This window comes from Onthophagus taurus, chromosome 3 (genome assembly GCF_036711975.1).
Source record: "Onthophagus taurus isolate NC chromosome 3, IU_Otau_3.0, whole genome shotgun sequence".
Classification (NCBI taxonomy): domain Eukaryota; kingdom Metazoa; phylum Arthropoda; class Insecta; order Coleoptera; family Scarabaeidae; genus Onthophagus; species Onthophagus taurus.
The window spans coordinates 29,184,174-29,197,490 of record NC_091968.1 but is presented as its reverse complement, the minus strand read 5'-3'; the positions used below and the strand labels follow the sequence as shown (position 1 = coordinate 29,197,490).

Sequence of the window (13,317 nt, the reverse complement as noted above, 5' to 3'; positions counted from 1 at the left end):
AAACACATCCAATAAGTTATTTTAATCCATCCATCAGTAGTACCAACTCAACCCAAAAATAAAACCAAATTTTGATGTTTTTGATCATTTTCGGTTATAACTCATTAATTTTTTATGATAGAGAATTATTTTTTAAATAAAAAATGATTATAATTAACTCATAAGACGTATTGAGTAAAGATATTTACTCCACCAATCAGCACTACCAACCCAACTTGAGAGAAATAGAAATTTTGGCGTTTTCATCAATTTTCTTTTATAACTCATTAATTATATCTGATGGAAAAAAACTTTTCATACAAAAAATATTTAGAATTAACCCATAAAACATATCCAATAAGTTATTTTAATCCATCCATCAGTAGTACCAACTCAACTCAAAAATAAAATCAAATTTTGATGTTTTTGATAATTTTAGGTTATAACTCATTAATTTTTTATGATAGAGAATTATTTTTTAAATAAAAAATGATTAAAATTAACTCATAAGAGTATTGAGTAAAGATATTTACTTCACCGATCTGCATTACCAACCCAACTTAAGAAAAATAGAAATTTTGACGTTCCGATTTGGAGAACTAGAATCATTCGAGTTAGCCGTCTTGAGAGACGTAGTTCTACTTTTAGTTCAATGAAAAATATTCAACAATCTAACGCTGAATAACAACTAAAATAATACCTCGAGTTTGGATTCTATCTATGAGCGCCAACATTTATATTTAAATATATTAATGTATTAAACAGATATGAGTTAAAAATATTTTGTCCGTTATATCCGAAGTCCGTTTTAACGAGATCTGTTATATCGAGATTTTACTGTACTTGTTTTTATTTCTTCTTCGTCTTGCGAGAGTGAGAGTGTGCGTGTCGGTTCGCTTCTTTACCGGCCGAGGCTCATTTGCGGTATGCTTTACGGCGGACCCCGGTCGGCCCACATCAAACGATCAGCTTGTTTACATAATAGTGGTCTACGGCAACCGGAAACAATATGAGCCGGCGCGGCCAGGATCAAAGAGCTTTCTTGCAGCTGCCTTCCCCTACCAACCACTTCGAAAAAATTCATTTTCCATCTTTCTTTACTTCGTTGACGTCTGATCAAAGCACCTGCAATCTTAAAATCCAACAATTATAAATTTATGAATCTATTTTAATTTTTTTTGATGTTTTCTTAAACGGATCTGATTCGAGATAACAATAAGGGTCACCGAGGGGGACGTCGTTGTGCTGTCCATCAAATGGATCAGGTGGCTTCTTCTAGGGTCCCGTCGTCGGTCGTCTTCGTTGGGTGGATTTAAAAGGCGCGGTAAACCAGGTAAACTTGAGAGTAAAAGATTATTCGATAACGTCTTCGGCCCTCCGACGAGGCCCTCGTATAAGGCCTCTGGCAGGCCGCGGCCTCACCAGTGGCTCATTGGCGTCCGGCGCGGCCGGTTTGCAGACTCCAATAGGAGGGCACGTGCGCGAATCTTAAACATTTTAAATATCGATTTAAAGATAATCATTTTTAAATTAATTGTGGTGATCACCTTAATTTTTTTCTCGTCGATGAAACATAACTTACCAAATGGAAATGATTTTATTTGTGCAGGTAAATAATTTAAGTTAATTTAATAGGTTAAGCTATAAAACGTCAAAATGACATTGACAGTTACAAGTTCAAAAAGATATTTTTTTTTATTAATAAAAAAAGAAAAAAACGGGGCGCCGCGCTGTAGGATGTTGAGCGAATTGAGAGGGGGGACTCTGCGCCGCGGTGCTTCTCCGCGGGGCTCCGATTATTAGTGGCCCATTATTAATACGGGCCGGCAAACTTCAAAAGGTACGGCTTGTTTCATGCCTGTCTAAATTTGAGTTTCTTATCGTCCTGGCGGCATCTATCGATCAAAAAAAAAAAGAAATAATAATAAACGGGGAATCCCACACAAATAGAAAATATTTTTTTATTAATAAGTCCTAGTTAAGAAAAATAAAGAAAATGTTAAACGACTAGATTTTTTTCCATCGTCTTTCTTCGCCCGGCGGCGTCATTATTTGCGGCGGTAGCACAGAGAGCGCAAGAGATTGCGGTCCCCTTTGATCTAAGCCGAAGACGTCCTCGAGCGTACGGTAGCAACAGGTCAATATACAGCTCTCTCTTGCTACCGGTCTACGCCGAGAGATTCCGTCCCTTCTCTTCACCTCGCTTAAAAAGGATCTCATCGTAACATGATGCCGTGATAATTAGTGATTTACCGGATAAGATTTCGTTTTTCTTTTTCTAAGCTTAAAGTTCGAATGTAAGTGGTAATTAATTTCCTTCCCTCTCCTCTTCGGCGCCTTCTAAAAAGGTAGAGAGAGAGGAGGAGAAGTGCTGCCGTTGACGTGACCTACCGCAACGTCTCCTTCGAAGTGTCCACGTGTTTGACGAGATTTACGGCACCTGTCTTTGAATGAGGAGGGGGTCGGGTTCGGAAAAGAGGTAACAACGTTGGGTCGCCGCCACGCGGTCTTTTGAAAAAGGGTACACCGAAAAGAAGGAAGAAAGAAAGAAAAAAAATTAATGGGGGCCGGGGCATTAATAATTTATCGACAATTAAGATATTGCGCAAGCGGTCGGCCCGTTTGATCCTCAGAAGGCGGTCTCCTCTTGGAGCCGCTGCTGACAAATAGACAATTCGAGACAGGGGCGTCGCCTATCTCGGATGCCAAAAATGTTTCCTCTTTCAAAACCTTTGTGTTGCATGCCGCCCCTCTTACGACGTTCGTTCTTCGTTTCCTTCGTGTAGTAGTCCTCTCTTCTTCGTTCTTACCGCCCCTCATCAAAATCCCACCGCTTTCCTCGTTCCTTGCCGTAATTCTCCGCGCGTCTCTTCTCCATCCGTCGTCGGTAGCAGAGATAATAAGGGAGTTAGGCCTTCTCCTTTGATCTGACCGCGCCGCTTTGCTCACCTACACTGTTTTTAAAATTAAATTACTCCTTCTTGATTCTTGATCTTCACTGTTCGTAATGCCGGCCAGCAATCATTCCACTAAAAGATTGAATTATCTACAATTACAACAACCTTTTCTTCTATATTCAATACTCATCAATCTTCATATATATCTAGAAGAAGCGAATAAGAAAAGAAATTTTCTAAAAGAAAAAAAAAAGTAAGATGCTAAGATGGGTTAACCTCGTCGTCTCGTTAATTGGAGAGATACTCTGATGATACGCGACGATCGTCGATGTTAGGTAGGTCCCGTGGGGGATTCTCTCGTTATGGTGCCTCAAAGGCACGCACCGAGTCGCGACCCGTTTGGGGGCCGCGAAGACGACGACCGTTCCCCCGCGCGCGCCAAAGATGGACTACAAGAAACGTACCGTTAATTAACTTACGCACACATTTGCCAACACCACAAGGATGTATTATTTCTTTTTATCTTTGATCCGCTGCCAAGAAACTTTTTTGCCTTTAACTAGTTTAAAATTAATACGACTTTTATCTAGTTATTTATATGATATTCAACGAAATAAACTTGTAAAAGCTTCATCTCGTGAAATAAATTGAAGTTTGTTTTAAAACTGTCAATTTTGACAAATCAAAAATAAAGTGAAGTTAGTTACATTCAGATTGGTTTTCTTTTTGTAATTTATTTTTAAATTTACGAAAATTTTAATTAAATAACTTATTTTAACCATAAATTGCGCATTTTGACAAATAAGTTAATATAAAAAGCAAAAATTTATTATCATAAGTGACATATATAGTTTCAATTATAATCGATAGATGGCACTAATTAACATTTTATTAATAACGTTTACATTATTTTATATTTATTTTAGTATGTACATTACTTTCATAAATACATTGAAACATCAACATCTTTTCATCAATTGAGGTTGGTGTATTAACATAAATTTATAAAAGCTTAAAACTGTCTATTATGATTATGACAAATCAAAAATAAACTGAAGTTAGCTACGTTTAGATTGGTTTTCTTATTGTAATTTATTTTTAAATTTACAAAAATTTTAATTAAACAACTTATTTTAATCATAAATTACCCATTTTGGCAAATAAATTATTGTAGAAAACAAAAATTTATCATAATTGACATTTATAGTTTCAATTATAATCGATAGATGGCGCTAATTAACATTATTTATTTTGTTATAAATTATATTATAAATATTAATTTCATAAATAAATTAATACATAAATGATCTTCGTAAGTAATATGAAATAATATATGTTATGTTATCCGTCGTACAATTATAACAATAACAGTAGCCCATAAGTTATATTTTATCAACAAATATAGTACTTAACCAAAGTTTATTTAATTAAAAATTATTAATAAAATGCATTATTTAATCTCTTATTTGTTATAGATAACAATTCTGCAACTAGCACTTTGTTCAACGGTGCCAACAATTTCGAACCGAGCCGATTTAAATAATACAATAATAAAAACGGAATTGACCAATGTAACAACGGAAAATCGAACCCAAAACGAAGCTAAAGCTTTAAAAAAGGTTTACTTATCGAATCGGACAATAACGTGCAACGATGGATCTCAATCGGGGTAATATTACAACGATAATCAAATTTTCGCTAATTAACTTAGAAATTTTATTCTTTTATTGCAGTTTTTATCTGCGGCGATCTCATTTAAGTAAGAAATGGATTGTTTTTCTGGAGGGTGGGTGGTACTGTTACGATCATCCAAGTTGTCAAAATCGTTGGGTTAAACAACGACACTACATGACTTCCTCGCAATGGCCGGAAACTCGAGACGGTAAGCAAATTGATACTTATTTTGGTGTAATTCAAGAATCATCATGTCGCTTATATTCGGGTTTAGCCGTGCGTCTGAAGCCGAAACTTTCTAGTTCTAGGTCTAGTGTTAGGTCTAGTTTTACACTAGCACTAGCAAAGATTCTAGTTTATGATGTAATATAAAAACAATAAGATAATATTATTGAAATTTCGAAGAAAAACTGATTAAAGAAGAAACTGTCAAATTTATAAATCAAAGAAAATACAAAATTTCAAAAAATCATATCTACTGTGTTTTTAAGAATCATGATATGATATGTATGTTAAATTGTAGCTTAAAGATTATGGTTTATGATGTGATATAAAAACAATAATATACTATTATTGAAATTTCCAAGAAAAACTTACTAAAGAAGAAACTGTCAAATTTATAAATCAAAGAAAATACTAAATTTTCAAAAAATCATATCTACTGTGTTTTTAAGAATCAAGGTATGATATGTATGTTAAATTGAAGCTTAAAGATTCTAGTTTATGGTGTGATATAAAAACAATAAGATAATATTATTGAAATTTCCAAGAAAAACTTATTAAAGAAAAAACTGTTAAATTTATAAATCACAGAAAATACTGAATTTTCAAAAAATCATATGTACTGTGTTTTTAAGAATCATGATATGATATGTATGTTAAATTGTAGCTTAAAGATTCTAGTTTATGATGTGATATAAAAACAATAAGGTAATATTATTGAAATTTCCAAGAAAACCTTATTAAAGAAGAAACTGTCAAATTTATAAATAAAAAAAATACAAAATTTTCAAAAAATCATATCTGCTGTGTTTTTGAGAATGATGATATGATATGTATGTTAAATTGAAGCTTAAAGATTCTAGTTTATGATGTGATATAAAAGCAATAAGATAATATTATTGCAATTTCCAAGAAAAACTAACTAAAGAAGAAACTGTCAAATTTATAAATCAAAGCAAATACAAAATTTTCAAAAAATCATATCTACTGTCTTTTTAAGAATCATGATATGATATGTATGTTAAATAGAAGCTTAAAAATTCTAGTTTATGATGTGATATAAAAACAATAAGATAATATTATTGAAATTTCCAAAAACACCTTATTAAAGAAGAAACTGTCAAATTTATAAATCAAAGCAAATACTAAATTTTCAAAAAATCATATCTACTGTGTTTTTAAGAATGAAGGTATGATATGTATGTTAAATTGAAGCTTAAAGATTCTAGTTTATGATGTGATATAAAAACAATAAGATAATATTATTGAAATTTCCAAGAAAAACTGTTTAAAGAAGAAATTGTCAAATTTATAAATCAAAGAAAATACTAAATTTTCAAAAAATCATATCTACTGTGTTTTTAAGAATCATGATATGATATGTATGTTAAATTGAAGTTTAAAGATTCTAGTTTATGATGTGATATAAAAGCAATAAGATATATTATTGAAATTTCCAAAAAAACCTTATTAAAGAAGAAACTGTCAAATTTATAAATCAAAGAAAATACTAAATTTTTAAAAAATCATATCTACTGTGTTTTTAAAAATCAAGGTATGATATGTATGTTAAATTGAAGCTTAAAGATTCTAGTTTATGATGTGATATAAAAGCAATAAGATAATATTATTGAAATTTCCAAGAAAACCTTATTAAAGAAGAAACTGTCAAATTTATAAATCAAAGAAAATACTACATTTTCAAAAAATCATATCTACTATGTTTTTAAGAATCAAGGTATGATATGTATGTTAAATTGAAGCTTAAAGATTCTAGTTTACGATGTGATATAAAAACAATAAGATAATATTATTAAAATTTCCAAAAAAGACTTACTAAAGAAGAAACTGTCAAATTTATAAATCAAAGCAAATACTAAATTTTCAAAAAATCCTATCTACTGTGTTTTTAAGAATGAAGTTATGATATGTATGTTAAATTGAAGCTTAAAGATTCTAGTTTATGATGTGATATAAAAACAATAAGATAATATTATTGAAATTTCCAAGAAAAACTGTTTAAAGAAGAAATTGTCAAATTTATAAATCAAAGAAAATACTACATTTTCAAAAAATCATATCTACTGTGTTTTTAAGAATCATGATATGATATGTATGTTAAATTGAAGTTTAAAGATTCTAGTTTATGATGTGATATAAAAGCAATAAGATATATTATTGAAATTTCCAAAAAAACCTTATTAAAGAAGAAACTGTCAAATTTATAAATCAAAGAAAATACTAAATTTTTAAAAAATCATATCTACTGTGTTTTTAAAAATCAAGGTATGATATGTATGTTAAATTGAAGCTTAAAGATTCTAGTTTATGATGTGATATAAAAGCAATAAGATAATATTATTGAAATTTCCAAGAAAACCTTATTAAAGAAGAAACTGTCAAATTTATAAATCAAAGAAAATACTACATTTTCAAAAAATCATATCTACTATGTTTTTAAGAATCAAGGTATGATATGTATGTTAAATTGAAGCTTAAAGATTCTAGTTTACGATGTGATATAAAAACAATAAGATAATATTATTAAAATTTCCAAAAAAGACTTACTAAAGAAGAAACTGTCAAATTTATAAATCAAAGAAAATACTAAATTTTCAAAAAATCATATCTACTGTGTTTTTAAAAATCAAGGTATGATATGTATGTTAAATTGAAGCTTAAAGATTCTAGTTTATGATGTGATATAAAAGCAATAAGATAATATTATTGAAATTTCCAAGAAAACCTTATTAAAGAAGAAACTGTCAAATTTATAAATCAAAGAAAATACTACATTTTCAAAAAATCATATCTACTATGTTTTTAAGAATCAAGGTATGATATGTATGTTAAATTGAAGCTTAAAGATTCTAGTTTACGATGTGATATAAAAACAATAAGATAATATTATTAAAATTTCCAAAAAAGACTTACTAAAGAAGAAACTGTCAAATTTATAAATCAAAGCAAATACTAAATTTTCAAAAAATCCTATCTACTGTGTTTTTAAGAATGAAGTTATGATATGTATGTTAAATTGAAGCTTAAAGATTCTAGTTTATGATGTGATATAAAAACAATAAGATAATATTATTGAAATTTCCAAGAAAAACTGTTTAAAGAAGAAATTGTCAAATTTATAAATCAAAGAAAATACTACATTTTCAAAAAATCATATCTACTGTGTTTTTAAGAATCATGATATGATATGTATGTTAAATTGAAGTTTAAAGATTCTAGTTTATGATGTGATATAAAAGCAATAAGATATATTATTGAAATTTCCAAAAAAACCTTATTAAAGAAGAAACTGTCAAATTTATAAATCAAAGAAAATACTAAATTTTTAAAAAATCATATCTACTGTGTTTTTAAAAATCAAGGTATGATATGTATGTTAAATTGAAGCTTAAAGATTCTAGTTTATGATGTGATATAAAAGCAATAAGATAATATTATTGAAATTTCCAAGAAAACCTTATTAAAGAAGAAACTGTCAAATTTATAAATCAAAGAAAATACTACATTTTCAAAAAATCATATCTACTATGTTTTTAAGAATCAAGGTATGATATGTATGTTAAATTGAAGCTTAAAGATTCTAGTTTACGATGTGATATAAAAACAATAAGATAATATTATTAAAATTTCCAAAAAAGACTTACTAAAGAAGAAACTGTCAAATTTATAAATCAAAGAAAATACTAAATTTTCAAAAAATCATATCTACTGTGTTTTTAAAAATCAAGGTATGATATGTATGTTAAATTGAAGCTTAAAGATTCTAGTTTATGATGTGATATAAAAGCAATAAGATAATATTATTGAAATTTCCAAGAAAACCTTATTAAAGAAGAAACTGTCAAATTTATAAATCAAAGAAAATACTACATTTTCAAAAAATCATATCTACTATGTTTTTAAGAATCAAGGTATGATATGTATGTTAAATTGAAGCTTAAAGATTCTAGTTTACGATGTGATATAAAAACAATAAGATAATATTATTAAAATTTCCAAAAAAGACTTACTAAAGAAGAAACTGTCAAATTTATAAATCAAAGCAAATACTAAATTTTCAAAAAATCCTATCTACTGTGTTTTTAAGAATGAAGTTATGATATGTATGTTAAATTGAAGCTTAAAGATTCTAGTTTATGATGTGATATAAAAACAATAAGATAATATTATTGAAATTTCCAAGAAAAACTGTTTAAAGAAGAAATTGTCAAATTTATAAATCAAAGAAAATACTACATTTTCAAAAAATCATATCTACTGTGTTTTTAAGAATCATGATATGATATGTATGTTAAATTGAAGTTTAAAGATTCTAGTCTATGATGTGATATAAAAACAATAAGATAATATTATTGAAATTTCCATGAAAACCTTACTAAAGAAGAAACTGTCAAATTTATAAATCAAAGCAAATACAAAATTTTCAAAAAATCATATCTACTGTGTTTTTAAGAATCATGATATGATATGTATGTTAAATTGTAGCTTAAAGATTCTGGTTTATGATGTGATATAAAAACAATAAGATAATATTATTGAAATTTCCAAGAAAAACTGATTAAAGAAGAAACTGTCAAATTTATAAATCAAAAAAAATACTAAATTTTCAAAAAATCATATCTACTGTGTTTTTAAGAATCATGATATAATATGTATGTTAAATTGAAGCTTAAAGATTCTAGTTTATGATGTGATATAAAAGCAATAAGATAATATTATTGAAATTTCCAAGAAAACCTTATTAAAGAAGAAACTGTCAAATTTATAAATCAAAGAAAATACAAAATTTTCAAAAAATCATATCTACTGTGTTTTTAAGAATCATGATATGATATGTATGTTAAATTGAAGTTTAAAGATTTTAGTTTATGATGTGATATAAAAACAATAAGATAATATTATTGAAATATCCAAGCAATATAGCACAATCTAACGCTAAATAACATTTAAAACTAAAACTAACACTAGACTTAAAACTAGAAACATTCAGGTTTAGCCGTCTTGAGATACGTGGGGCTAAACCCGAATGATTCTAGTTCTAGGTCTTGTGTTTACTCTAGTTTTACACTAGCACTATCACTAGAACTAACACAAAACCTAGCACGTCTCCCGATCGTGAAAAAATCTCGCTGATTTTTAAGCCACATGATGATTCTTGAATTTTTCTCCAATTTTTTACAAAAAAAGTAATAATTTAAATTAGTTGGAGGAATATTATCGCCAAACCAAGAAGAAAATCCATTCTGGTGGAATGCAAATCACGTTTTTATTCCATACTGTACGAGTGATAGTTGGAGTGGAACACGAATTGAGCGAAACGAAGGGGGAATGTTCAATTTTATGGGTTCACTAATCGTCCAACAAGTGATTAGAGACTTAATCCCGTTGGGGTTGGAAAATAGCACGGATGTTTTGTTGGCGGGAAGTAGTGCGGGTGGAACCGGTGTTATGTTAAATTTGGATTTGATACAAGAAATTCTCCACGATAAAATGGGGCTTAAACACATCGCTGTGAGAGGTGTAAGCGATTCCGGTTGGTTTTTGGACCGCATCCCGTTCTCAACCGGGGGAAAATTAAATATGAGCGCAATCGAAAAGGGAATGGATATTTGGAGAGGAAATATTCCGGATGCTTGTAAAATTGAGCATCCAAATGAACCGTGGAAGTGTTATTTTGGTTATAAATTGTACCCCACATTAAAAGGTAAATTTTGTTACAATTAAAATGAAATTATTATATAAAAATTGTTTTAGCTCCGTTATTTTTATTCCAATGGCTTTTCGATGAAGCTCAAATGGACGCAGATAATGTAGGAGCTCCCGTTACAAAACAACAATGGGATTACATCCACAAAATGGGGAATGCAATCCGAAAAAGTTTTAAAAACGTTTCTGCCGTTTTCGCACCTAGCTGCATTTCTCATTCGGTTCTAACAAAGCGTGATTGGTTGCAAGTAAAAATCGATGGTGTTTCAATAGCCGAAGCTTTACATTGTTGGGAAACGATCCCGATTCGGAAATATAATCACAATAATAACATGAAACGATCCAGAAATCACCATCATAAAGAACCAAAGATCGTTCCAAGACAAGTTAAACGAATCGACAACGAAGAAACGAGAAAGATACGGCGAAGAAAACACCGAGGAAATCGAAAACCGAAAATTAAAAAGAATAGAAAAAATTGTAATAAATTAAATTTAATTTAATAAATTTTTATTGAGGAAATTTTTTTGTTTTTAGGTGGGATAAAATTAAAATGTCACCAATTGAAACATCAACAACAATCGAATTTTTCCCCTTTTGATCATAATCGTTCGGAGCGATCGGCACATCACAATCAAAAGCAACACCAAAGAAGACCCTCTCACTGTCACCATCGAAGATTGGAAAAGTGTTCGTGGCCTCAGTGCAATCGTTCATGTCCGAAATTGCATAACCCGTACACGGGAGAAGAAATGGATTTTATCGAATTGTTAAAATCGTTTGGGTTAGATATGGAGAGTGTCGCCCACGCTCTTGGAATTGACATGCAGACCTTAATTAGTATGGATCATACTGAATTGTTGAATTTGCTCACTCAACAAGCAAGTTAGTTAAATAGAAAGTTTTTAAATCGGATTCAAAGAAGAAAAGTTTTTTGTAAAATTGTAAATAGCCGTTTTTTTTTTCTTAATTTATTGCCAATTATTTTTTTTTAATATTTATATTTATATATATATTATATAGATTATTTTTGTTTGTGTAGTTGAAGTTTAAAAGTAAAAAATAAGGACTGAGTATCATTCTACCTCAACCAAAACGTTGTACAGCGATTATAGTCAGTAGGTTACCCCCTTTTTTATTGTTTTTTTAATTTTTTTCATGTGTTGCAGTTGTTTTAAGGTCGAGTACAAATTTGTTTTGTTTTTAATTACTTCCCCGCTCAAGAAAGTATATACAAATTACGTTTTTAGATTATTATTATTATTGTTTTAAATTGAATTAAAACTGTCTCATGAAATAAAAACGAAAGGAAATACCTTTCTTAAATGTCACTTAATATTGTGTACCTGCTCTTTTAACAGTATTCTTATTTGTATAAATATATAAATTAACAATCAATTTTAATTTAATTTTTTTTTTACCCACTTTTAATCACTTGTATTTGTTATTGATGTTTTAGTTTATCATACTTCACTCATATTCATTCTATGAGTATATTTTATTTGTATGGAAAGAACACCACGCATTGTGGTGAAATGAAAAATTGATGAAAACGTCAAAATTTCTATTTTTATAAGTTGGGTTGGTACTGCTGATTGATGGAGAAAATATCTTTACTCGATACGTCTTATGAGTTAATTCTAAACATTTTTTGTTTAAGAAATAATTCTCTATCATAAAAAATTAATGAGTTATAACCGAAAATGATCAAAAACATCAAAATTTGGTTTTATTTTTGGGTTGGGTTGGTACTACTGATCGATGAATTAAAATAACTTATCGGATATGTTTTATGGCTTAATTCTAAACCTTTTTTGTATGAAAAGTTTTTTTCCGTCAGATATAATTAATGAGTTATAAAAGAAAATTGATGAAAACGTCAAAATTTCTATTTTTACAAGTTGGGTTGGTAATGTTGATTGATGGAATAAATATCTTTACTCAATACGTCTTATGAGTTAATTCTACACATTTTTTGTTTAAAAAATAATTCTCAATCAAGCACAATTAATAAGTTATAACCGAAAATGATCAAAAACATCAACATTTGGTTTTATTTTTGGGTTGGGTTGGTACTACTTATCGATGGATTAAAATAACTTATCGGATATGTTTTATGGGTTAATTCTAAACCTTTTTTGTACGAAAAGTTTTTTTCCATCAAATATAATTAATTACTTATAAAAGAAAATTGATGAAAACGTCAAAATTTCTATTTTTATAAGTTGGGTTGGTAATTCTGATTGATGGAGAAAATATCTTTACTCAATACGCTTTATGAGTTAATTTTAAACATTTTTTGTATAAGAAATAATTCTTCATCATGCACATTTAATGAGTTATAACCGAAAATGATCAAAAACATAAAAATTTTGTTTTATTTTTGGGATGGGTTGGTTCTATTGATCGATGGATTAAAATAACTTATGGGATATCTTTTATGGCTTAATTCCAAACCTTTTTTGTATGAAAACTTTTTTTCTATCAAATATAATTAATAAGATATAAAACAAAATGGACGAAAACGTCAAAATTTCTAATTATACAAGTTGGGTTGGTAATGCTGATTGATGGAGTAAATATCTTTACTCAATGCGTTTTATGAGTTAATTCTAAACATTTTTTGTTTAAGAAATAATTCTCCATCATGCACATTTAATGAGTTATAACCGAAAATGATCAAAAACATAAAAATTTCGTTTTATTTTTGGCTGGGTTGGTACTATTGATCGATGGATTAAAATAACTTATGGGATATCTTTTATGGCTTAATTTCAAACCTTTTTTGTATGAAAACTTTTTTTCTATCAAATATAAT

General features: G+C 28.8%; 1 protein-coding gene and 1 long non-coding RNA gene across 2 annotated transcripts; one reads left to right on the top strand and one right to left on the bottom strand.

The window, feature by feature from the left end:
* Positions 1-525: 525 nt before the first annotated feature.
* LOC139429231 (uncharacterized) lies at positions 526-3,534 on the bottom strand. The gene is made up of 3 exons (XR_011639895.1): positions 3,153-3,534; positions 1,527-3,082; positions 526-1,466 (listed from the first exon to the last, which is right to left on the bottom strand). It is a non-coding gene; the product is annotated as an uncharacterized lncRNA (long non-coding RNA).
* On the top strand, positions 1,409-11,897 carry LOC111422513 (palmitoleoyl-protein carboxylesterase notum). The gene is made up of 6 exons (XM_023055718.2): positions 1,409-1,588; positions 4,352-4,545; positions 4,610-4,758; positions 9,997-10,497; positions 10,548-10,979; positions 11,037-11,897. The coding sequence occupies exons 1-6, from the start codon at positions 1,565-1,567 to the stop codon at positions 11,387-11,389; spliced, it is 1,653 nt and encodes a 550-aa protein (XP_022911486.1). The 5' UTR covers positions 1,409-1,564; the 3' UTR covers positions 11,390-11,897.
* The last annotated feature ends 1,420 nt before the right edge of the window (positions 11,898-13,317 follow it).